Below are 26,498 nucleotides of genomic sequence, written 5' to 3'. Positions count from 1 at the left end.
CATCTTGTTGCAATCTTGTTGCGAATATTGCCTGTTGCCGACCGAGGACGGGACACGGCCTGCCGATATCCGGTCGCGCGCACTCCATTTCCGACGCCCGTATATAAGTACTGTCTCAGTGCCTGCAGGGCTACTACGAATCTCGAAACTCGAACTTCATGTCGTGCGGTCCCTCTGACACTTATACTATTCAATACGAGAGCGAGAGGGACCGCACTTCACGAACTTCGAGTTTCAAGTTTCGTAGTAGCCCTGCTGAGAGTTTTTGATATTTGAAAGTCTTAGGCTGCGTTTCCACCAGAGATGTGCGAGGTTGTACTGCGAGGAATGTGTTTTTCATGAACCAATAGAAACGCTTCATTTACCTCTCCTCGCTCCGCTCATCTGTTTTCACTAGAACTGTGCTGTGTGAGGAGTTGAGGACAGGTTAATAAAGTGTTTCTATTGTTTCATAAAAAACACATTTCTCGCAGTACATCCTCGCATATCTCTGGTGGAAATGCAACCTTAGGTTGGTTCAAATTTTGTATAATTTTAGCGTATCATAACGCCCCGTAGCATCAAGGTTTGTTTTTGTTAACTTCTTCTTTTTCTATACTTGATATGTTTTTTAAAGGATGCTTATGAACCTTAATGACCAGAGAGCGGAATTTTCATGGCATTTTTTGACCTGTCATAGTGACATCTCACTTATTGACTCTACCTAAATGATGTCGATATATTAGACTTTAAATTAGATTGTCGTAAATTTATCATGTTATGGCGTTTTTTTCCCGCATACAAATGGACTGTAAAAGAAGTAGTTTAAAACCAGAAAATATGAAAAAAAACATCTATTTCTTTTATAGAGACATTAATAAAACACTTGATAACATTAAAACAGATGAATTTCAACATAAAATTGAAAAAAAAAACTGAACAGATTTTTTTCATTAAAAATTGTTATCCATTCATTGTTCATATATCTATTTCACATTTTCAACTGCTCGAAAGTTAATTGGTAGAGATCGCTCTTTAACTTAAGGTCGTCTAATGCTTACCACACTCAAAAATGCCATCAAAATTCCGCTCTCTGATAATGACGGTAGACTCAATTTACGGGTGAATAATTGTGAATCTTTAAAAACGAATATGTATCTAAGTATGTATTCACCTATATAAGAACCTACGATTATCTGTTCTCTAGTGCCTATAATTCAAGTTTTATTAAGTTTGGTATAATATTTATTATAATGATAGTGAGTTGGAACGCTTAAATCAGAAACAGTTTGTTGTATGATCATGAACACGTATCTTCTTGCATCCAAAGTAACGATCAAGATACTCGGTGCTACGCCGTACAACATACCAGATTCTACAATGATACATACTTGTATGTGTACTCTTCCACATAGTTGGTTTTGTGAGAGTGAATTTTAATGCCAATATTATTCATTTTTAAAGTCTTGTGTGGCTTAAGGTTGTAGCTCAACTTATTTCATTCTTTATCCAAAAATATTTGGGCCAAATAAAAACAAAAACTTTTAAATAAAAAATTAGAATGAAAAAAAAATAAAGTTCTAGATCATGATTGAGGTATTCCATCTATTTATAGTTATTTCCGTACTAGACGAATCATACTGGCTGAAAACTATATAATGCGTTGATTATGAATTAATTACGTTCAGAGTACCTAGATTTCTTTGGCGAATGTGTGTGAGTTCAACAAAATTAGAAAATATTTAACATCCTAATTAAATACTGCTTACATATTTACTATAAAGCAAAAAATCGTGGGCAGGTTCCCGGAATCGAATTCCAGAATTTTTGCTTTAAAATATATGTCTATTCCCGTCCCGAATTGCCCACGACGTTATTTCGAAATAGATCTGTATGCCTGTTGACTTTGTTTTCGAGAGGTTCAAGTTTTATTGTGAGCGGGCAACACAAGAGCCCGAGGACATGAGTGAAGCGTAGTTTTACCCCACGTTTCGGGGTAAAAAATGAAATCTCAAGATACACGCATTATTGGGATACGATGGACATTCTTGACATTTTATTAAGAGGTAGTTTAGGGTACCGTCGGTCTGCTCATCGTAATAATTGAGCTCGAAACATAGTTCTTGAGTTTGAGTGAATTTAAAAAAAATATTCGTTTTCAGTTAGTGGCGTGGTTGACATCGTGGTCTTATATTTTTTAAGTTGAAAAAATAAAGTATCGAAAAAATGTACGTTTCTTGGCGTAACCAGAATGTATTTTGATAATGTATCCATGCCTACAAGGGTTTTGTAACAACACGCTACGATAACATAGAATACGTCGTCGACAATGGCGACGGGCCCCTATGAACATGCTAACGCGGGACCAAATAATTTAAATATGAAAGTAACGTGTTTTCGGATCAGCCTGTGTTTTTTTAAAGGGTAAGTCACTTTTAAATTTACCCTGATTATAGATTGTTTTAAGGAAAGCTGAAGGATGGAACGCTACAGGATTTTTTATATCAATGTAATTTATGCTGTGATAAAATTTAATTCCTATAAATCTGATTCATGACTTGACATATTTCCTTCCTCCTTCCTTCCCAGCCTATATACGTCCCACTGCTGGGCACAGGCCTCTCAGAACAGGGTTTGGGCCATGGTTCCCACGCGGGCCCATTGCGGATTTGGAACTTCACACGCACCATTGAATTGCTTCGCAGGTTTGTGCAGGTTCCTCACGATGAACATATTTAATTAGTCTGAAATATTTTTTCCTATAAACCTAGCTTAACCCTTTTATAAGTAGTGTCTGTCGGCCGGTCTGTCTACCTGTCTATCTATTATCAGTTAATCTTCACGTATGGGATAGTTTGACGCCCAGGGAAAGAAACAGATTATTTTTAATCCCTGAATATTGCATAGTTCCCGCGAACGCGCGATAAACGTAATACTTGGTAGGCAAAATCAAGGGTAAAAGCTAGTTCAATATATGTGCCATCAGCTAAATATATGGTCTACCAACCTAAAGTTGATAATCGTCTGCATGTCATAAAACAATAATGCCAATAGACGTGTCTGTCAACTTGAAAATTCGACTTTAGCGACATATTCATTTGATAGGAACTTGTTTAAAAATTGATAGACCACTTATTTGGCTGATGGTACATCCATGTCAAAGTTAAATATTCTACTACCTACTTACTAATAATCTCAGAGTTAAGTTAAGCCATGGACAGACGGACATGGCGTATCTATGCGGGTTCCTTCAAAGTGTCAAAGTCAAAGTCAAAATATCTTTATTCAATTTAGGCTATAACAAGCACTTATGAATGTCAAAAAAAATCTACCACCGGTCCCTTGTCCTCCTAAGGGGTCTACGTCTAAGGGGTCCTAGAGAACCCTAAAAACTTGATAAAAGGCGACAAAACAAATCAATAATCAAACTGAATGTAACGAAATATCTCCACAGCCGTCTTTTAAAATCGAGCGGCTCTCGATCAGCGAGCGAATCCGGCGCCACCTGACACTTTCGAACAGCGAGCGACTAATTTTGTTCATCGAGATCCCGTTTCTACTCAAACACTCATCGTAAGTGAATAAATGGGTAATATGACACTGACGCCTTGTGCGTGCGTACAGTCAGCAGCACCAATATCTGACACAACAAACCGTGCATAAATATGCGATACAACTCTATGTCTAGACATAGAGCCGGCATAGACGGACGTGTCAGATATTTTTGCACGTTCCGCTGTGACAGATATTAATGCAGGTGACTGTACAGTCAGCAGCCGATATGGCAACATAGACGAAGGACTCAACAAATCTATGCTTGCTAGAATTATAATCGCGAAAGCGACTCTCCCTGTCTGCCTGTTTGTTACCTCTTCAACCTTAAGCCGTTTCACTGATTTAAATGAAACTGGGTATTAAAGCTAGTTTAAGACCCTAGAAAGGACGCAAGATAGTATTAATAATCCCGAATAATTGCATTGTTCCCGCGAGATAGCGATAAACCAATTCTTCGCAGATGTAGTCGCGGTATAGCATACTAGTATTCTATATCCGTCCTACCCTGATTCAATAACTACCCTCGCAAAGTTATATTCGTGGGTCGATCCATCACAGCGCGGCGCCGGCGTGACAGCGGCCGATGATCGTGTTTTGTGAACTCTTTCATTTATCTAATGAGTTTGTGGAACGCGCCCCAACGTATTGATGAGGTGTTTGCGGGGCGCGGCTCTTCGACAACTCTTGATGAATTAATCGGGCGCACCAAGAAGTTATAATGTATCGTTATTAAGAAATGGTCTAATGGAGTTTTGATTGGAATTTTTTCGTTCCCTCCAATATTCCCCTTATCCGCTGCCGACGTAACAAGGCATCACAACGTTTGTCAACGACAGCAAGGGTTATGGTGTCGCTTTACAACTCTTTTAAAGTCTCGTAATACTGGCTGTTAATTAATTACGAGGGTTCGTGGCACGGGTAATATATGGGTAATCTATACTTATTGAATAATAATGTGGCTGGCAGGTTGACTAGACTAACTGGTTGACTGAATGACACACAACGCCTAAACTACTGGAGCTTAGAGTTGCAGCATGTTCCTTGAGGATCGTTAAGTTGCGCCTTAGCGCATCCCTTCTTAAAGGAATTTTCAAAATTTCCACGTAATGGGGACTTTTATTTTTATTTCTGTAAGGGGACGAAGCCTCCGGTATGTACTAGTACGAGTAACTTAAAAGTTTAATAGGTATTTTGCAAGACAATTCCGGGTTCCAAAGATGACTTTCTTGCAATATTTTTGAAAAAGCTATCGAATGACACTATACAAGATAAGGAAAAAATCATTCACACTTTATGCGTAGGGTATAGACGACCGATTTTCTTTAATTATTTAAATTCTGAGTCATACTAATTTCATTTTTAGTTGAAGATTTTTTACTGACTCTACGTGCATTGTCGTTAAATCGTTAATGGTTTAATCGTTACCAAATTCCTATTTAGACAATTCGATCACTAGAGGTGGATTAAATTATAATTTGAAGACATTCAGTCCGATATCTTCTTCCTACATGAAATATTATCTGGAAGCTGAAATGACCCAGTCAAATATTCGTCACCGGTACCACGCATGAGTTACCCGGAAATTAACGCCCACCCACGTGTTGTGTAGGAGAAGTGCTTAACCTACAAAATTTATCAAAGTCCATTATTGCGCTATTTAATTTAATAATCATCGTTAAATGCACGGGTTCCATGTTGATCATATTGGCCTATACAGTTTGCGGCCTTCAATAGAAGTAAAAAAATAAAACATAACAACATCGTATATTTATCAATTTGAGTGACATTAATTTAGCGACTTTTAAAATAATTCGTTTTTGTTATATTTCTACAACATTTTATAAATTAGTCGAATGACAGGCGATGTCGTATACTGGCTAAAATGACGCGTTTCATGCACTTGTTATGCAATCTACTATTATTAAAGAGTAGACACAGTACTTCTTTTACATCGTGAGTTAGCAAGTATGTCATCAGCCTTTACAGGGTCACAAAGATTTCAGAGTGACACTTCCATTTAGGTAAGTAGCTCGTGAAAATGGGACTTAAAAAAATGCTTAAAACCGGATTGCGGTACAAAGTGCAACCGCTGCTGAGAAAGCTTTCTGTCAGACTTAATGCTGGTTTCAGGCTTAACCAGATCTGAAATGCGCTGCCCCTAATCCACTTAGAATAACAACGGGGCTAATGTCTGGAGAGGAAGCTTCTTATTGTCTCGCGGAGGCATGTTACGGGGTGTCCTGGCGCTACGGCATAAGGATATCGATAAATAAGCAATCGTTTTGCATGTTCCAAGGTTTTTTCTGTATTCAAAAAGCAATGAGTTAGGGGGAGGGGGGTAGAAGTATTATAGAAGTTTACGTATGTTATTTTTCTGTTCATTATTTCAACGTAGCATTGAAATTACTCATTCGTTTTGATAAAGGAAATCCAATTTGATTGATAAATTGAGAGTCATTACGGTGACAAAGATTTTTTTTGCGAATAAAATCATTATACCTACCTATTATCATATTTTTAACTGATGCTGGCCTACCTTAACAATTCATATGAGGTCTCATTAGAAATGGCTTCAAAATTATTAGTTTTTTGGTCAAAACTACTGATTTGTGGTGTGCAATAAAGAATATTTGTATTTTATTGTATTCTATGGTGTTACATGCGCCCAAAGTCGTAAATATTATGCCACTCTTATTTGTCAAAGCGCAATTTCTTTCGTAGTAGGTTATTTTATTTATTGTATATTTATTTATCTTTAAAAATATTAAAATCGTGAAGCAAAAAAATTGTTTATTTCTTGCGAACATTTATAAGAATAGAGAATAATCGTCAATTATTACACAGTGTAAATATCTATAGTTATTATTGTAAATTCTCTCTCCACGTACCACAGCATGAAGACACCCTTTAGACATTCCCTAGGCATAGCAAGGCACCGCAGCTCTGAAGTATTGCCAAGATTCGCTTAAGTGCTTTTGGATGTGAAAGTTTTAATTGGTGGTTAGTAATAGCAAGTAGAAACAGATTTGTAGAATTTTAATCTAAAGAAACTTGTTTCCCTTTGTTATTTTAGAAAGATAATGCCTACACTACTCTTTGGTATTGATGTTTGTTAGTTATGACATCTGGTTCATACAATTATAGTCGTAAAACATGTCAACAATAAAGAGCAGAAATAAATAAGGTATGAGCGTCACTTAATCGTACCGAACTATCGTATTTTTGACGCAATCCTAAGTATTTACGTAAAACGTGTATCTAAAAGATACTTTTTAATGTGCAATTCTGGTATATTTATTTATTTTCATCTTATTCCAGTATAATGACTAGATGAAACAACAACACTACAAATTTTTGTGAAAAACTGAATAAAAATTAGTCGTTCTTACCTACGTATCTAAAGGTACTCTTCAGTCCCTAAGATATTTATGACAAAAATTGTATTGTTAAAATCAACTGAAGGCAATGCTCGTCATGCATACGTTTTTTTGTACCTATTCCACGTTTTTATCAACCTGTATTTACACTAAAGAAATTAAACATCTCAAACTGTCCTCAAAACACTTGACGAAGTTAAACGCGATGTTGGCAAAAACAAATTTTCCCGGCTTATGGAGTGAAATTAGTTTGGAGTGCCTTTAAGTTGGCAAATTGTTGATGTCCCAGGAGACGTACGTGCGAGTTGTTTTAGAGCCGTGCATTTAACATCCTTGGATAAAAGGCATTCAAAACTTCAACACGAAAATAAGTTTTACAAGTTTTGATTGAACTCCGGATTCTGTTTGAGCTAAGTGTGAATTTCAGTCTGCGTCTGCCGCAAACCGAGGGAGGATTGCATTTAGTGCTATTAAAAGTTATGTCGTCGTGTGCATACGGAAAGGATTGAGTAATATTTTAGTGTTTATGTTGCTTTAATCAGGCTCCGTTCTTTGTCTTAAATAAAAGACAGTTTGGTTAAATTATACCTAAATACACAATCTCTTAATCGAGGCGAGTGTTTTATTAACCTTTAAAGTAACTTAGAGTGCAACAATCACCAACGCTCAACCGACTCAAACCGTAATCGCACCGATAGCTAACGCAGATAACTGAACAAAATCGATACACGCTCCGAACTCTCTAATTATTTTAATTTGGCGAAACAAAGCGTCCAGCACTTTGCGGCGTACAAAAAGGCACACGAGCGCGGCATGAGCGATCGCTACACCGCACAACTTCACCGCCGGGTGTTCATTAGAACTTAGACTTGTATGAATTTTCACCAACTTTCCGACGTAATGAACACTAAAAGGAGGCAAGTTTGAGCGCTTCAAATTTTAATACTCCCCTTTCCCGGTTCGCCGCGGACACGGCTTAATACTAAATTGGCCGTATGGAATTCGTAACAGTACGTACCTGTGGAGTTAGAAATCCAATATCCGTTCTAACTTCACGTAAAATGAACTCCGATTGCTGTTTGTCTGGCTTTTGAACTGTCCTCATAATACGAGTGCCGTGAGTCGTGTCTATTCATTGGTGAGGCGGGAAACTCATTTGTTATACTCCAATTGTTCAGGTTTATTGGTCAGTGTGAGAACTTATTGTAATGACCACTTCTACACACTTTTACAGTCATTTGATCTATACGCGCGTATGTGAAAGTTCTAAAAGAAAACCCTGGCCAAAGATCTAAAGAAGGATACCCATATTGTTATAATACATAATGTTTTTTAACTCCCCCGTCATATTTTTTCTTGCGGAAGCCATATAGAAGTATTATTATTATATTCTATGGAACTCCGACAGTTATGACGAATCTAAAAATTGGCATTCATTGTTAAAATCCGTCCAGCTATTTAGGCTGCAGCGAGGACCAAAGAAATGGACATACGAGTACATAACTATATACCTATGCATTATATACGTTCGAAAAACATAACCGCCAGTCGGTTAACATTTTTTTTGAAGCTGATTGGTTTTGATATCTTTATTTTTCATCTTAGCATAGACGCGAGATAGCTACATAAGATCTAACAGTTAAAGTATTTGAATAAATGAAAGTTCAATTTCCTATTCAAATTTGTGTCCCTACTCTCGAAATCGAAACTGGACGCTCGCAAACAGCAGGCTCTTATTCTTAAAACTACCTACATATTTACTCTTCTACAGGGTCTCCCAAAAATAATAGGTCGCAATGAAACCGGAGCTGAAACAGACTGAAGTTTTTCTGAATTATATTTTTTTAGCTACCACTCGCTTTACACACTTACATTTATAAATATGTCTTGGTATATGAGATGTCTGATCGACATGGGGCCCAAAAGGTGCTTATTACGCCTAAGCCCCTTTAAATTAAGAAAAAAACTTGTTCTTAGTAACTCATTCCATAATATTTCAGATGATAATGTGTAAAATAAAATAATTAAGTAATTAGATTTTGTTAAGACAAAAAAGTTTTCCAGATTACTTGACAAGATTTAAGCCCCCACCTCTCGTGAAATAAAATATGTATACTTAATAAAATAAATATAAAATAGGTATCATAATTCTCCAGTCGTAATTTCGTACTTGACCATCAAATTAACTAGACGTGAAGAGATTTGCTAAGAAGATAGGTAAAATAGTAAGCTTTAACACAAAATTCATTGTAACAAGTAGCTTCTAATATCAAGCTTAAATAGCAAAAGTGGCACTCAATTAATTCCTCTAAACTTTTCCCGGCCGAACCGAGACCCCCATAATCGATATAGTGGTCGTGATCTATATTTGAAAACTTAATTTCCACTTTATTAGGAACTGTACTGTTAGAAAGGTAGCCGTATATTATAATTAACTGAAGTATTTCAAACTTTGGCGAACCAATTTCGAAGCCTTATTTGAATTTGAAGAATATCCGGAGACATATAAATCTTGCATATTCTCAATACCCCCTATACAAATAAGAAAGTTCCAATAGGAATCAATGAATTAAAAAATATAATATTCAAGTCTTTTTGGTTTACTCATTGAATCAATTGTAAATATGTACAGTTATCGACATCCAAGTTAACTACTATAGGTGGCGCCCAAACTGGGACCAATATAAATGGCGCTTGATGTAGGTAAGAATAAGTAAAATTAAAATTTATAAGAAAAAACAAAAGAAAATGCATCAATTATTTGAAAAAAAAAGTATTAATGCCGATCAATATTATCCTAAATTTATTACTGAACCTTATATATTCTTAAAGCATTTCTTTATTTATACAATGTAAAAGCGTCGCAAAAAATTATGAGCCGTATCATGAAAAAGCCTCAGTACCTATTAGAGTTTTTATTAATTCTAAGTAAAATTACATAAACTATTAGCAGAAAAACATATACATAAAAAAAATAAGTACGTATTTTTTCTCTTTATAATATTTACTGTTCCGAATGTTTTAACCGTGGTTAATTTGAAAAAAAAACCAGGCATGGCGAAGGACAGCGTTATAACTGAATTTAACATATTACACGGTTCTCTACTTCCTGAATTACTTATCTTGCTGTGACACCTTAAAATAACAGCGGTGGATCTACCGGGTTAGTTATAATAAAGTTTGCAACGGCGTCCCCTAAACAGTTTTCCGTGATGTGGGCGAACCCTAAGCACCCGCATAGTGCTTATCGCAACGATATGCGACTAGTAATGAGAACGATCGATACCGTTATCAGTACTCCAAACTTTACTTATGAAGGTAACCTCCTGCGATTATTTTGCGTATGAAACGGTGGGTTGGTTTTTGGGACAGAAATTATTAAACACAGCCTTTTTTAAAGTACTCTTGGATGACGCAAGTACCGAGTGTATCATTTTCTGAAAACTTCTTTAGCACAATTTTGTCGAAAATACTACATTTTGTCTGCCGCCATATCTGACTGAATTAATGGAAATTGAAAGAACTCATCATTTTCATCATTTTCGCTTTCTATTAAATCCAACTTCGTGGCTATATTCGACTGATTGGTTTTCGGAAAATTCAATTATGCCCAAAAAGACTAAGTTTCGGTCCGTCCTGTTAAATTATAATACCACAGAATAACATAGAGAACTACTTCTTAAGAAATAGGAAAAAATGGCCTGCACAATCGGATTTCTGATGAGAGGACAAAGACTGTTCGGCCAAAGTACCTATGACTCAAAGCAAAATGTGAGACGAAATATGTCTACTATGAGTATTGGATTGGAAAACAAAAATTGTTCCACAATTTTTCCATGTAATGAAAGTATTTTTTGGTTACAACAAACCATTCTCAAATATCTTTCTCTTTTTTTTATTGTATTTTTTATTTACCTTATTCATGAAGTCTCAATATTTATTTCAAATAAGACCATAAAGATTTAAAAAAATACTTCAACTGTTTGCAAAAGTAATAACCCAGGCATAAAAAGACGCCACGGAATCGAAAATAAACGAAAAAACTTCAATTCAAAGTTTTCAATTCTACTTTCGTTTATTAGGTTCTATAAACATTAAACCTTTGCATTATTCTAATCCCTAACTGCTATTTTTTAATGTAAAGTAAAATTAGATGATGGCCTTGAATATTTCACTAAGAGAGCTTGATTTGCCTTTTAAAAAAAATAGAAAGAGAATAGTTTGCAATTAACCGGAAAATGAGAGGTTTTGTTTGAAGGTAATATTTACTGTTTTACAATTGAAGCCTTTCTAAAGAAAGAACTTAAAGATCTCTTCTGGAGTTCAATAACTAATTTTGTTACCTTGTATTTTATTAAACAGACTGGAGAGCAATATTTATTACTTAGGTGTGTTTAAAAAGAACGATCCCCCGACATTTTAATTACGCAAATAAAAAGTTATGAGCCCACCTAACCATGATTTACCTTATAAATTTAAATTTACGTCCTTGTCGAGTAAAAATGTCATTTTCAGCGGGATTTTCGCTGAAGGAGGTAAGAAAATTTGATAATTTAAGCTCCTCTGGGTAATTAACGAGAAAGGCTGGTATCTGAGGTGTTTATTAGCAGTTAATAGAATCGCGGAGCCGGCGGGCGGCTCTCCGCGCCAACCTGTTGCCGACGGAACGCCTTCCGCCCATCGCCGCGCCAGCTTTCCGGAAACGACTCACCCGACTGCTCCACTCTCACTTCCTTCGGCGACTCCAGGACTAACTACGAGACCCATACTCACCCAGTGATTTCCTCTCTCTGCCGATGCTCTGCGCAAGCGACGACAGCTTCGTTTTTAATGTACACAAAATTAATTACAAAAAACAATCGTAACTGGTTTTTCATTTTGCGTTTTTTTTTAGAAAATCAACTTAAAAATATAAAATCACTACGCAAATAAATGTTCAACCAGAAATCATAGTCGAAATGGAAATGAAGGAACGAAGGAGTAAAAGGAGTTTGTTTGCGCGATCGGCGCGGGCGGCTAAGTTATCGAGAGTGGTACTGAAGGTGAAGGTGCGAGGTAGCCGCGCGCGGCGCCGCTGCCGCTGCCGACTACAGAGTGGCAGCGGGCCGAACGGCCACGGGCCCCACCCCTGGCGCAGGCGCGCTGTCCGCCGCCCAAGGCGCATGACCGACATCCTACCCAAAAGTGGAAAAGTGACTCCTCCAACGTAGATACACCATTATGTACTAAATAAATATTGTACCGTAATAGATGTTGGACTAAGTAAATAATATTAGCTCAATTTATGATGTTATGCTCGATTTGAAAAACAGAATTCCTTAGAGCCTAACTGAGATTGCGGGTCGTGATTCGTCGCTCAATCTCTTTAATTTCGTTTTGAAAACACACTAAAATATTTATGAAAATGGGCCTGTTTGCTAGCATGAAAATGATTTTATTCTGTTTAGAATATTTTATTCTCTTTTATGGTCTTCAATTCTTCAATGACGGCGCTGTATAGTTCCCTGATTCCGCTGAAGTAACTGTGCCTGAGAGAATATAGATATCCGGTCGGCAGAGGCTGGAACTTGGAAATAATGTCGAGATCCGCACCGTGGTACACCCGCATTTCGAATGTTAGTGGGACGCCCAGGTCAAACGTGTAGTCTACACTGTGCCCACATCGGGCCTCTCCGTTGACGTTGTATATACTATCATTTAGGAACACTTGGATACTTGATCCACGCTGATTGATTTTCTTGGCAATATTCCCTGCAACTTGAACTATCCTCGCAGTCTGAGGAGGCCCACCTGTCTCAGCATAAGCGTATGGGTACATTATGGCATGGCCGTTTCGTCTGATTGATAAATAAGCCTTCATATCTTTTTTGTATTTTAATAACGCGTTCTTTACAAATATCGTTTCGTTCTCGGAGACGGCCGCCACTCCAGGATAGACTGCGGAATAGCCGTTAGTGACTCTTTCACACGCGCCCCATTGCGTTTCGAAATTTCTTGACACGTCTACGCCGAAACTTAACCCATCTTGTGCTGCTTTGGTGTTCTTCCTCCACAGGGGTCGATCCTGTAATTGACGACTTGTTAGCGTAAATTACTCAAACTGCCTGTTATGTGTGCATCGTCATTACATGTAATATTACTAATGTGTTTACGTCTTATCATTTGCATTTTAAATATAGAAAAGTAAGAACTTTATAATGTGCATATTTATTTTAGTACTTACAGTATGTGATTTTTTTCATTCACACCAAAACTGTACCTACAAGACTAAGTACTAGCTGTTACCAGCGACTTTAACTGTTGATTCACTTACCGCTATTCTACGGGAACAACACTACTAATTTTCTTAGATAAAATATGCCCTATGGGGTAATCTTGATTATAAACTATCTGTGGGTTTGTGATTTTCAACAACAACTTTAAAAACTTTATCATTAATCCCATTAGTCCTAGTAGTAACGTCATATATTATACGTATAATATCTGGTAAATCAAAGTTAGTATCAAGGCACTTGTGATCTCATGAACCATTACTCACATAACGGCTATACTCCATCCCATCAGGGTTAGTACAGGGCAGGATCACCCATCGGATCTTCTCGATCATTTCATTATGTTCCTGGCAAGCCACTAGTTGTTCTATGATGAACAATGCTAGTTCTACTGACTGCTGTCCTGCCTCTTGCCCTGCCTCCAGCATCATCACTGGTACAACTTCATCTTCTCTCCCAACAGCTTGACTATGAATGATTACCTGTAAATCTCTTTTCATTAATAAAACTGTAGTCTAACAAGCTCGTAGAACTCAAAATTCAGTATCTATTTCGTTTGAAACTTATTTCATTCAAACCGAGGTGTTAACTTGAGAGGCAGCCTGATACATGTTTTAATTGATTTTGAAAGGTTAACAAAAGTTTAAAAGGCACAATATTTTTAATTGCTAAATTACACTAACTACTTTATGCATCTTGATTGAAGGATCATGAAGTAAATTCTTTGATGGACTAGGGAAACATGAATATTTACAAAGAATGCAATCTATATATTAAATAATATAACGGTACTATTGTTAATTTTACCAATAATTACGCATTGTACGAGTGTACTCGAAAGGAGTGTAGAGGTAAAAAATATTGGATTTCGTTATGACCATCTGAATCAAAATCATTTATTTACTAATTAAGAGGATATTCGTACTCATGATGAAAAATTATAAGATTTTATCCCAAACTTGTGTGCGTGGTGCAATTTTTAGACGATAAATTAATTAGTAATTATAAAAATAAACGAGCTCTCACTTCATAAAGATGTCTTCCATCATAAGTTACACCCCCGTTAATAACTTCAACCACATCGGAGCAGTACTGCTTCAGTGCTGTAAAGTAGACTATCATCTGAAAGAATATAAGATCATTTACGTAGATACTCAGGACTATTTGAACTATTCGCAATAGTGAGTCCGACCTTGAACTGTAGCAAATGCCAATTGTCACTACGCATTTGTTTGTAGTATTTAAGTAGAAAACGATCATTTATTTTTTAGTAAGTGAGTAAAAGTAAGTAAAAAAATCTTTATTTATAAACAAAAGAATGCTACACATACAACAAATACAATACAAGTTTTAACTTGCACTGCGACTCTACAAACACACAAAAGAACAATAGAAAAAAAGCAATGTTTTTGTTTGTGTTGTGTTAAAAAAAGCAAAAGTAGCAGATCCGAACCCAAACCTCTATAAGGTGTCGTACCAACTACACCAACTGGGAACTCCACCAATCATCCGAAATCTTGATCACTTGGATGAACCTAGCATGTGTTGCCATCCATCACAACTATCATACGTTTCGATTACGTTCCAAATTGGTTGGAAACAATTCAATGATGTGTGTGAAGTTACCAATCTGAAGTGCGCCCGCAAGGAAACGACTTTAATTCTGAGAGGAGGCCTGTGCCTAGCAGTGGGACATATAGGCTGGAATGATGACTACTGATGATGACGACGATGTAGTATATTGTCTGAGTTGTGATGTCTTACAGTACTGGCGCCCACAGAAGCATTTTCTATGCACGTCTCTTCGTCTTTATCCTGAAGAGCGTTAACCATCTCCTTGTAGCATGTCCTGAATGTTTTGCATCTGGCCACATGTAGAAAATAAAAACAAGTTTAACTAAAATATTTTTTGTAGTTTTAATCCCATCTCCATCTTAAATAAGAAAGGAAGAAAGATTTAAACACAACAAATCTCAAGTACAACAATAATACGATCCCATCACTGTTGTTTTTGTGTTGTAGTGGCACCAGCGCAGTCAGTCATCGCGGGGCGGCTTATGGTGAGCCATTGGTTAGTAGCAACACACGAACCTGAGACCTCCGGGTTACACATGCACACACTACAACGCACCCACCCCGGCTCTAGTTTGCCCGTAAATTCTCGAACGATAGAAGAGTCTCCGTAAGTGGCGAGTTGGCACTTCGAAGTTTAAAGTCTAGGAACACCTCTCCACCTTTAGCTTTTCACACCAATGGTGCCACCTCGTTTAAGGGGCCCATTCACCTCCTACTTAGTAGAATACCATGTAGCTTCCTGCCTAGCAATAGGCAATTTCGGATGATTGTTTGCTAGTACATCCTCATTGGCAACTGTGGACGATTGTCTGCTAGCACATCCTCATGGGGTACGAGTATTAAGGGATATATAGAGAAGGGATAACTGCGCCTATTTTGATTTTATATTTTAACAAAGGCTTATCGTGTTGGCTTTGGTCTCCATATGGCTCGATATGGATTCCATACCAACAATAATAATAATTTAAACGAACAACTAATTTCATAGAAATGCCTTGGGTGTGGTGTTTATTATTTAAATTTAAATTAGACCATATCGAATATATCGCTATCGGAATTCATAGGTAAAAAACTTCACCCAAATTCAGAAGCTTCTCCTTTTTTAATCGATTAAAATTTCGTTTTTTTTTATATAAGAGGGGGCAAACGAGCAGACGGCTCACCTGATGGAGAGCGATCACCGTCGCCCATGGACACCCGCAACACGAGGGGAATCACAGGTGCGTTGCCGACCCTTTTGTAGGAATTGGTAGGCTCGTTTTTTAAAGATCCCTAAGTTATAACGCTACGGGAATGTTGCCGCAAAGAAAAGTTCGTCAGAACACTCCCCATGATAGATATGGTATAATATGCAGAGAGACGCCACATCCCTCCGCAAAGCCAAAGGAACGAGTAGGCCAGAGAGCGCCTGATTATCGACAAATCGAGCAGCTCTACGTTGGATGCGGTCAAATGGAAGAATTTGGTACTTGGGTGCCCCAGCCCAGAGGTGAGAACAGTACTCCATGCATATTAATGCTTAATTTAAAACGCTCATTGGAGGTCGATAGCAAAATGGTTTTGCGACTGTCACGGATGTATGTTAAGGTAACGGCACCTATTACCGGGGGTATCGAAATCGACGGCCATCACCGGGCAATTTAAAATACGCATTTTATACCAAACCGATAGATTTCTTAATAAAAAATCTATTTTACTGTATTTGCTTATTTAGTCGACTCACGTATCTATTAGCGCTAGTGTATGTGAATGAATCAAACATCTCGCAATTCGTGATTTTCCGAAATGGCACCGACGGAAGAGGATTTGCCATACTAACGCGTGACACCACATACAAGCAGACTCGAATCTTATTTAGTGTTTTACAAAATATTTATGGCAATTGAACTAATGTTATGGTTTTTAAATGGCTTTTTATAGATTTTTGTACAAGTTCTGAATACTTTTTGTACATTTTTGGGCCCGGAAATACGATTAAAATGGAAAATAAAATACAGCGGCGATAGGCGCCATTTTTAACTTTTGATTGTAATACCGTGGTATATCACGGTAATAGTTAAAGTGGTAGTTTTGGTTCTTCAAGCTTTATTTTTGGTATAAATTATCGTTTATATAATTTGTTACAGTTATTCCAATCTTGATCTATTCACGCTTTTAAAAAACTATTTCCGTGGTATGAAAAGTATTAACAAACTCTTAATTTTTAGCAAAAACTTCAATACTGAATTTGTAGTTTCTATAGAAACCGTTATTTTGCCAAGTTGTTTTAAATATTGCGATGAAATTTATATTTACTTACCAGTTATGTAATTTTGGTTATATGCCAAGAATGTAATAAGTATATTTGATTTGTAATTCAAACACAACTCTATCCTATAGTTTTTATAGGTCGGAATTAGATTTTGCAATACTCCAAATTAAGCCAATTAACGATGGTATGATCGCATAACCCCGGTAATAGAATGTTTGGGAATCTATTGCCGACCCATTCAATTGTCTTTGGGTCGGTAATAGGTTCTTAAAGAAGTCCCTATTACCGAGTGACATTTTATTTTTCTGTTAAAATAATTCACATTTGGGGTACCGTAAGTGCAGATTTTTTGATAAAGTTGTGACTTTTACTCAGCATGCATACATCAAACTATAACTGGTGGCATGAGCATAATAAAATACAATAGCTGGATACACTATTCGAATCATACTTTAGTTTTTATTTAAATTTTCTCAAAAAAATATTGATGTACAATATATTATACAGAACCAAAGCCATTACCCTTTTTTTAATCCTCGGTATTAAGTTCCAAAACATGTGTCGGGTTCCTTTTACCGATGTAGAAAATTGCCGTTTTTTTATACCCTCGATAATAGAAGCTCAATTCGCGGTAATGGAATCACAGCCTGTCCATTACCACGGTAATAGAAGATTTGGGTATTTTGATTTCAATAATTATTTTATCAAATACTAATAACTAAAACGAGCCCAAAAAGTCAAGACACTGAAAGTTCAATAAACGCTCTTAAATAAAAAAAATATTCTCGTTTGTTAAGGAGCTTTGATACCCTTAATTTTTGGGACTCATTTGAAAACTTCCTTAAGTACCACGGTAATAGGCGCCGTTACCTTAGTTAGCTTAGATTAAAATTAAATTTTGCACGTCAAAACTCATCTACTTTTAGTAATCGGATTGGCTTAGTAAGGAGAAAAAAAAGTTCTCAAAAATAATTGTACTAAAAATGTTTTTTTTAATATAAAATCTATTTTTCTGTATTTGTCATGAATTTGCCTAGTTACACACCTATAGTTAGAATAGGTAGACCTCAAAAAGAAAATCAATAGCTAATCGTTTTTTTTTTCAATGTTCAATGTTAATTTTTACTTCACATTAAGATCTCACCCGCACTCTGCAGCACTGACATGACGTGTTTGAACTGTAAGTAATTAACAACGTTTATTATTGTTAGTCTAATTGCGTAGACGTAGACGTAACATATTTTAAAAATAAACACCCATTTACCTATAAAAAGTAGACTAAATAACTTAAAATACACTTTCATTTCGTGTTATGCTACATCGAACAATGTTAACAATTCGATTACGCGCCATGTTTTTAACAGTCTAGCCATAAAATAAAACAATAAATTTAACACATTTTCTATTTATTTTGAACTTAGTATTGTTGTTGCGATCAGAATTTAGCCACAATGTTGCAAAAACTCCTAAAATTAAAAATTAAAAATTGGAACTTGTACTTCTAGTATCTTTTTGTAACCTTTTTTTGCAAATTTTTGAATTATTTCACTGGCTTTATTTTTTACCAAATTCTCTTCTGATATGTATAGAAAATGTTGTAAAACCTTCAAAGAATTGTGGCAAAACAACTTCTAACAGTTCCTCTGGGAAGATGAACTCGAAGTTCTCCGTCAGTTCCATGGAGTATGCATATGGGATCCCTATAACACCGTAAGCGTAGTCGCAGCTACCTCCTGCTGCTGGGTACCACTGCCCAGAGCTCATAACCTCGAATCTATGTCCACCAGCTCTTACCACAGAATCAGATACCATACGCGCGAGATTATGTAACCTCTCCCATTTTTCTGGGGCTATATAGTCAGTGAAACCCCAAGGGTACACCATATAGGGCCCGTAAGTGTGCAAAGACACGTAAAGTTTAATCCGATCCTTATACGTTTGCATAATTGTAGCGACTATCTGTGTTTCTGGTTCAGAGAATTCTTTGGGCCCAGCATAGATTTCAGGGTTGCAAGGATCTTTAGAGATTCCTTTTTCGCCCCACCGAAAGCCGTAGTTGCGATTCCCATCGACGCCGTAGCAATCATGTCCTGTATGTTTTGATCTTGTTTTCCTCCATAAACGATTCTGTAGTACAAAGAACTCAGCTAAAATATACACATAATCAAACAAATATATAAAAAAACCTACAGATTTATATATAAGTATGTAATAGTACATTGTGTCTTAAGGGCGGTAAATAAGGAATTACGATCGATGTTCGTAATTATAGTACCGCCCGTGCGACAAACAATGTTTTTCATCATATTTGCGAGTAAAATTGTGTATGTGTGAAAGAAAAACAAATATTTTTACAAAAATTCCGCCTAATAAGTCCGCCTTTGTACTTAACACAACTTTTATTTATGTAACCTTTTTGTTTTTCCTTTTTGTACAATAAAGAGTATAAACAAACAAACAAACAAACAAAATTGCCAATACCGCTGAATTGCGCTCTTGGCAGCGCCAGCTCCCCGCTGCCCTCCCCCTCCGCAGCATGTGCATGGCGTGCGTGTGCAGCGCGCGCACGGAGCAGCAGCACGCCATGCAGTAACAAACTCATTTACCGACCTTGGGCTTCATGACATGAAAATTAGTACAGGCAATGACTCATTTACCGACCACGGGTTTCATGAGAAGCACATTACGGCCGAGGGTTTTATTTGGGGGGTTGCAACCAAGGTAGCCTGCATGTTACGACACTGTTTATGTGATGAAAAATCTGTATCAGATTACACGTTTTCTACTTGGTCTTGGCATACTGTCAGACTGTTGTGGTGTGTCGCGTCTTGTCGTGATATGCCGTGTCTTGTTTTTAACACCGTTGGCGGTGAGCCGGCTGGTAGATCATCACTACTTTAAAAAAACTCGTACCTCAAAATCGATAATTTTCTGAGTGAACTTAATGAATGAACATTATTTCAAAGGTCAATTTTTACGAGTAGTGACGAAATGAAATAGCGGCTGCCAAATGCCAGTATCGCTTTTGTTATATACAACATAGGTACCTACTATTTAACAAGCTTTTATTTAGATTAATCTGTCCCGTTGTCTGCCTGACTGTCTGTAGCCAAATCTTGCAAGTATAAGTTCGACCAACTTCCAGTAGTCGGATTGACTTGAAATTTGGCATACTTATGTAAGTTGCATGACAATACAATAATCTGAAAGTGACATCCTGGTAGTCCGGCCAGGATCGTCTCCGCAGGACGGAACTTTTGAACAGTTAATGGCATCGACTTGAAATTTTACGTAGTTTTTTGACAAAAATATATAGTTACTATTAGGTATCTATCAGTTAAGTAATTTATTCACTTTTTGTAAAAGCAGACAGATTGTGGCTCCGTCTGTTCTCCGAGTCAAAAAGGCGGCCAGTTTCAGAATTCAAGAACACTTTAGCTAAATGACCATACCGATTTTCCAGACCGAGAGAATTCGTAGCCATCAGGGTTGACCAAGGGTAGGATGTACCAGTCGATACCTCTAAGTTCTCTCTTCCGAGCCCTAGGGCTTCTCCCTAGCCTGCGTATGAGGTACATCGCCATTGCAGACGCTGCCCATTCCCGTGCATGGACACCTTGTAAGAAACCAATAGTTATAATTACCATCACCAATATCTGATACAACAAAGCGTACCTACATATATAAATATCTGATGCGACTCTCATCGACGTCCACTGCTGAAGGCCCCCCATGGCTCTCCACTCAAACCGGTCTTATGCTTTCCGCATCCACCGCGATCCCGCCGATTGCGATCCGATACGACTCTATTTTTAGATAAATTAACATTTGCTAGATATACTAACCCTTGCTAGATAAACTAACCCTTGCTAGACTACATCACCAAGTGAACAATGTACTAGTTTTTGATATAAAATGAAGTCCCATGAGTATTTGGATTTACCTGCGTCAATAAAAATGATAGGATTGCTACCATTCGGGTTAGTTGACAGTTTAACAAGCACCATCTTGCGACCTTCGTAACTTTGTCCCACATTCTGCACCGTTACCACGTTGGAAAATTGTATAGTCAAATTATTTATAAAAGCCAGCATCTAGAATCAGAATTAAGTGTAACAAAGTTATAGCATTAACCACATTTGTGACGTGGAAAAAATTGCCTCGTTTAAAAGACTACTTAATTGTAGTTTTACAACGCTTTTCTGTCAATGAAAATGTAGCATGAAGCCGTATTGTCTAACTCGCGAGCTCCGCGATTGCATTAATTATCTCTTTCTGCCATCATTCCATATCGTGTGACAGAAAGAAGTGGTGAATACGATTATGACTCCAAGTGCGTTAAGGCGACTTTCCACCGGCGAGGCGAGACGAGAATTGAATGTATGGCGGCGCCTTTACCCATAAAATAATACCTAATACATCCCTGTATTATTATTTATTTCATGTATTTTTTTCTTAAATTTTATACTGTAGTTTTTAAGTATTTTATTTGTAATTATTTATTTTGAAATAATGACTTTCTGCCAAGTTTTTTGCGGCGCATTGTTCTTGGCAATGATGGTATTTCCGATAGCGCTGGTAGTTAAAAAAAAATGACGTGTAAAAGTGCCCATTGCGGCCTATTTATAGAATAAATGATTTGAATTTGAATTTTGAAATCATATTTCTACAATACATACGTCTTCGTAGGCATTGTACGCAAAAACATTGTAGTCATCTTTTTTGATTGCTTGGCTCGACGCCTCCTGAAAGAACCTGAAAATGGCATAGGTTTTAGTTCACATCAATAAAGTGCTGAAGGAGGCAGAAATGGCAAGCTTCTGAGGAACTCAGGCTAACTTGAAACTATATAGAAACGATCGGTCGAGAAAACGATCTCCTTAAGTTTAGATAGGTAGGTGGAACCCCGTGAGACCTCACGTTCGCATTCACTGTCTCTTTCTCCCCTTATAATGTACTGTTTCAAGGAAAAAAAGAGGTGAAAGCGATTGTAATATGAAGTGCGTTTAACTTATGAAGCCAGCACAGGTTCGCGTGCGTACGACGCTTTGAGTTCCTACTGAGAGATGCTCTAAGTAAGAAGGGATTTTTCGAAACTCCCATGAGATAAAGGAACTAGCTGATGAGGATGGAGCCGCTATTATCCTACATATATAAAAAATGCGATAGTTTGTGAGTATGTGTGTTTGTATAGGATAGGGAGAAATTTTCAGAGCTAACGGCCAACCTCCAGTAATGGAGTGGCACTTTCAGAAGAAGAAGAATGTGTTTGTATGTTTGTTACTCCTTCACACTCAAACGACTCGACGGATTTGGATGAAATTTGGTAAGTAGATAGCTGGACATCTGGAATAACACTTAGGCTACTTTTTATCCCGACATTCCTATGGGATGGGAATAAAATCCTGAAAACTTAACTAACGCAGAACTGGCCGCATAGAGTCCGGGCTAGCGCCAACAGTGTCCTGCGCATGATAGCGGACAGACTGGATTGTCCGTACGTGAACCACTGTTATCAACTTCACGTGCGACACAATACCTAAATGTTGTGTTAGTGATGTTTTGTTTTGTAGTTGTCCTTCTGTATGTTACACCAGCGTAAGTTTTTTCAACTGTATTACTAACTCAATGATCCAAGTTGGTCGAAAATAAAAATGATTATTATTATTATTAACTGCTGATGCAGCTGAAAATCCTGGGAGTTCGATTCAACTGCTAGTTCTGGTGGTTTACGCTTACGAAGCCACGGCTATACACTAGTCTAGTATAAAAATAAAGCATAATTATCTAGACAAACCAGCCATAGTTTAATTTGTACTGCACTGGTATCCGAAGTCGGCTAACAAACTCGTCTAGAAACGCTCGTTTGTGTGGGGCCACCAAAATGTCCGTGGAGCGGTTTAGACCACGACTCCGCTTAAGGATTTCAATGCTTTCGGGAACATGTTGTAATTTGGACAGTTCTTCTAAATGTTCCCCGTTTTGTGGAGTGATCTTCATAAGCGTATAGCTGAAACCGAAGCGAATAATATGTATAAAAAATACTAAATCCGGCCCACACCGCTTGTCCTTTCCTTAGGCAACGATGACATTCGATGAGTAAACGCAGCCAGTCTTATATATTTTTATAATCCTTTCCAAATAGCTTGGGTACGGTGATACATGTCATTAAGCAATTAAAGGGTTGTGACAATGTAAATTCGAATCGATTTTTTGCGATTTTCGATTAAATATGCTAAAGGTGTGTAATGGATTTTAGTAGTGATAGTTTATATTTTTAACCAGTTTTTGCCCTCAGCTTCACCCGCGTAGCAAGTGTTTTTGCTTGTCTATCGGGATCTCACAAACCATGCGGTCTTTTTTGGCACTATATCTAAACTAATAACGGTAAAAAAATTAACAAAAACCGTAACAACAAAATTGAATAACAAAGTAACAGTTCATAACATCAAACAATACGAAACACTCAAAACAAAGAAGAGAAAAGCTTAAGTAGCTCTCGTACTAATTGACAGATGACGCGAGTCAAACGATTTGACAAGATTGTAGAATCGATTCGGTCGATAAGCAAAGTCAAGCTCTATTGTAATTGAGTTCCGTTTTACGCGACGATATTTTTTAACGAGATTACAATATTGTATCTTATTAGTTTTACAACAAAATAATATATTTTTAAGTGATTTGTGTTTACTCGTATTATTACCTACGAAATTTTTTAAGCTAGGTACATGGAGATATTTATTTTTTTGTTCTTTCGAGATTCAAGTATTATAAAATATTGGCCTGAAACATTCATGGCGTGGAATGGAAAAAAAGCAAATGTCACCGTACCCAAGCTACTCGAAAAGTATTATATGTAGTACCGGATCTGATTGCAAGTTTTCTTATGTCATCGAATGCCACAGGGGACAATTAACAATATTTTTGATACAAAAATAGGCTTGCGTCGTGCCTGATAGTAAAGCAAAGGTGTGGACTGAGATGGAGCAAATTTTTTTGAAGAGGTGCATCTCTAGTCCAAGATCCGATCCGCAGGGCTACTACGAAACTCCAAAATCGAAGTTCGTGTCGTGCGGTCCCTCTGACACTTATACTATTTAATACGAGAGCGAGAGGGACGGTACGATACGAACTTCGAGTTTCGTAGTAGCCCTGCCGATCCGATCCGAGCCGAGCGAGAGCGAAAGCAGGCGGACGGAGCGAGTCAGTGTGAGTGAGCGTGACGGCGATCACGAGCGAGGCGAGCCGCTCGATCCAGTCGGAGTTAGTAACTCCGGAGTCAATAAGATTTGAAAGGAGTCATTAAGGGATTCGGATCCGCTTGAGGATCTGACTCTTTTGAATCTTCAGATCCGGATTTACCCACCCCTAGATCTTATTATCTATGTTTGGTTGGCCGGTTCGGTTCGGTTCGGTTCGTAGTAGCCCTGCGGATCGGATCTTGGACTTGGATCTTATTATCTATGTTTGGTTGGTCGGTTCGGTTCGGTACTCGGACTTGGACTAACGAACGAATCTTTCTCTCTCACGAATCTGTACTTCAGTTCGGTCACCGCAGTACCGTACCGACACCGACCGACCGAACCGAGCCGGGGCGGATCGGCCATAGATAAATTAATAATCGCTCGAAAGAACCGGAGTCAATAAAGGAGTCGGATTCAATAAGCGGATTCGGTACCGACACCGGAGCTGGATCTAGTGAGTCAGATCACTTCGCGGAGTTGAGATTACCCATGTCTATCGGGTACGCCGAATTCGGCGTACTATTTGTTGCCGCATTTGACAAGTACGCCGGCGGTATCTAGTCGAGCGAGCGCGCGAGACCATCATTAATCTAAGAGGTGCATGTTAAATACTTTTTCGTCAGACGTCGTCTTAAAGATTGAGGCAATGCAGCTGTTTTATTTTTTTATGTTATTTAATTTACCTAATCTTCGTAGGTACGAGTACGCAGGGAAAAAGAAAAAAAAAACGATTTGCAATCAGATCGTACCTACTATTAAATATAAGTTTTTTTTGTTTAGGATAAGTTATAGTGAGTTCTTTTTTTCACGTATGTATTCCAATTTTATTGATAATATTATAAAAAGAGTAGGTAAACAAATATAATTTAACCTTAACTTGCTTTTACTGAAAAAAAAATAAAAAAAAATGTTTACTGTAGGTACGAACTTGGCATATTTGTTTTCCTCGCAAGCAGCTGGCCAACAGATTTGAAGAAGACCTAAAAAAAGCATAATTTTAAACTTCCATTTTCAAATCCTAACTGCGTCAAAATTTTATGTTACGAGGAAATTTGTACATAATTGTTTCGAAGGAATTTCCGTTAATTTTATTGTTTATACCTTTGAACGTTTGAAATTAAATAGTGACAATAGGTACTTCGTTCTCAAACAATTAAAAAACGAGATTGATGATTACTTAGGAAACTAATTTTATTTCACTCTCTTTTGTTTGGACATTATGCGGAATGATTTTTTTTAGTTTCATTCTTAACAAAATCAGATAATAATTTATTCAATACCTACCTTCTATCAAATAAAGACTTATTTTATGCATTTAATTAAACGTGATAGAATTTATAAAATCCATATATCCCGATTAAGTACGAGTACCTACTTTAAAATGTAAGTTTCTAAATTATCTACGAGTAACTTAAATTATTCAAAAAATAGATGTACTTTGTAATAATTTACACTTACCGAACACGATTACAACCCACCTCGCCATTCCAAATCTGCTTATTAAACCTCTAAATGAATTTGAATCAATTAACAAGTCGAATTAAAATCTTAGACGGCAACAACACCAAGTAGGTAACAGCTCATTTTCTGGAAAATCAAAACAACTCGAAAATCATAATTAATTTGTAAGACCAAGAAATAGGTATCATTGTTTTTTTTTATAATGACCAAAACATGAACAAATCTCTAAGGGATGTGACTAAATCACGCGGGATGTTAAAAAGGCGAATACTTTTGTCATTTGCCTAGAAAAATCAGTAATTTGATCAAATCCCTGAATCTGTTTAGTGAAATGACGCAATTGGCCAAAAAAGGCAACTCGATTTTAATTTCACCGGATTTGTTTAGTGGTTTGATTTTTATCATTTTACTATGTAGATAAGTCAGCTCAGTGAAACTAAAGAAAAAGAAACTCAAATTTTACATTTTTGGTAATTTTGAACCATTTTCCGTCAAAAATACGACAGTTAGACCAAAGTGACCTCCTCGAGATTTTAATTTATGCTTATTATTTTAATGCCTGCTATGATTTTATGCTGTTTTCTATTAAGTGATGATATACTTACCAAATTTAATAAATAACACGTAATATATCCAATAATTAACAAAAATAAATAAAAATAGAACTAAAACTAACTTACTCTAATCCTAAAAATCTATATTTACAAATATCACCCAAGTCGCTGCTATTGGGATTAAGTTGATTTTTTAAACCTTCAAACATATAGTGTTACTTAACATCACC

The 26,498-nt window shown here is 37.0% G+C and overlaps 2 protein-coding genes and 1 long non-coding RNA gene across 3 annotated transcripts in view; all 3 read right to left on the bottom strand.

The window, feature by feature from the left end:
- The window catches only part of LOC141435086 (uncharacterized), a 73,474-nt gene extending 61,427 nt beyond the window's left edge, over window positions 1-12,047 (bottom strand). Inside the window, exon 1 of the long non-coding RNA XR_012452111.1 lies at window positions 11,685-12,047. This is a non-coding gene — a long non-coding RNA (uncharacterized lncRNA). The remainder of the gene's footprint in view (window positions 1-11,684) is intronic.
- A 288-nt stretch (window positions 12,048-12,335) lies between these two features.
- Window positions 12,336-18,362, bottom strand: LOC141435080 (carboxypeptidase B1-like). The gene is made up of 6 exons (XM_074097627.1): window positions 18,274-18,362; window positions 18,154-18,187; window positions 14,948-15,047; window positions 14,210-14,305; window positions 13,450-13,665; window positions 12,336-12,975 (listed from the first exon to the last, which is right to left on the bottom strand). Exons 1-6 carry the CDS (start codon window positions 18,311-18,313, stop codon window positions 12,355-12,357), a joined length of 1,107 nt encoding a protein of 368 aa, XP_073953728.1. The 5' UTR covers window positions 18,314-18,362; the 3' UTR covers window positions 12,336-12,354.
- A 36-nt stretch (window positions 18,363-18,398) lies between these two features.
- Window positions 18,399-25,775, bottom strand: LOC141435079 (carboxypeptidase B-like). Its single transcript, XM_074097626.1, has 7 exons — window positions 25,712-25,775; window positions 25,182-25,233; window positions 22,807-23,019; window positions 21,689-21,764; window positions 20,953-21,103; window positions 20,462-20,625; window positions 18,399-19,136 (listed from the first exon to the last, which is right to left on the bottom strand). The coding sequence occupies exons 1-7, from the start codon at window positions 25,737-25,739 to the stop codon at window positions 18,564-18,566; spliced, it is 1,257 nt and encodes a 418-aa protein (XP_073953727.1). The 5' UTR covers window positions 25,740-25,775; the 3' UTR covers window positions 18,399-18,563.
- Between the last annotated feature and the right edge of the window lie 723 nt (window positions 25,776-26,498).

This window comes from Choristoneura fumiferana, chromosome 14 (assembly GCF_025370935.1).
Source record: "Choristoneura fumiferana chromosome 14, NRCan_CFum_1, whole genome shotgun sequence".
NCBI lineage: Eukaryota > Metazoa > Arthropoda > Insecta > Lepidoptera > Tortricidae > Choristoneura > Choristoneura fumiferana.
This window is presented reverse-complemented; position numbering and strand designations above follow the sequence as displayed.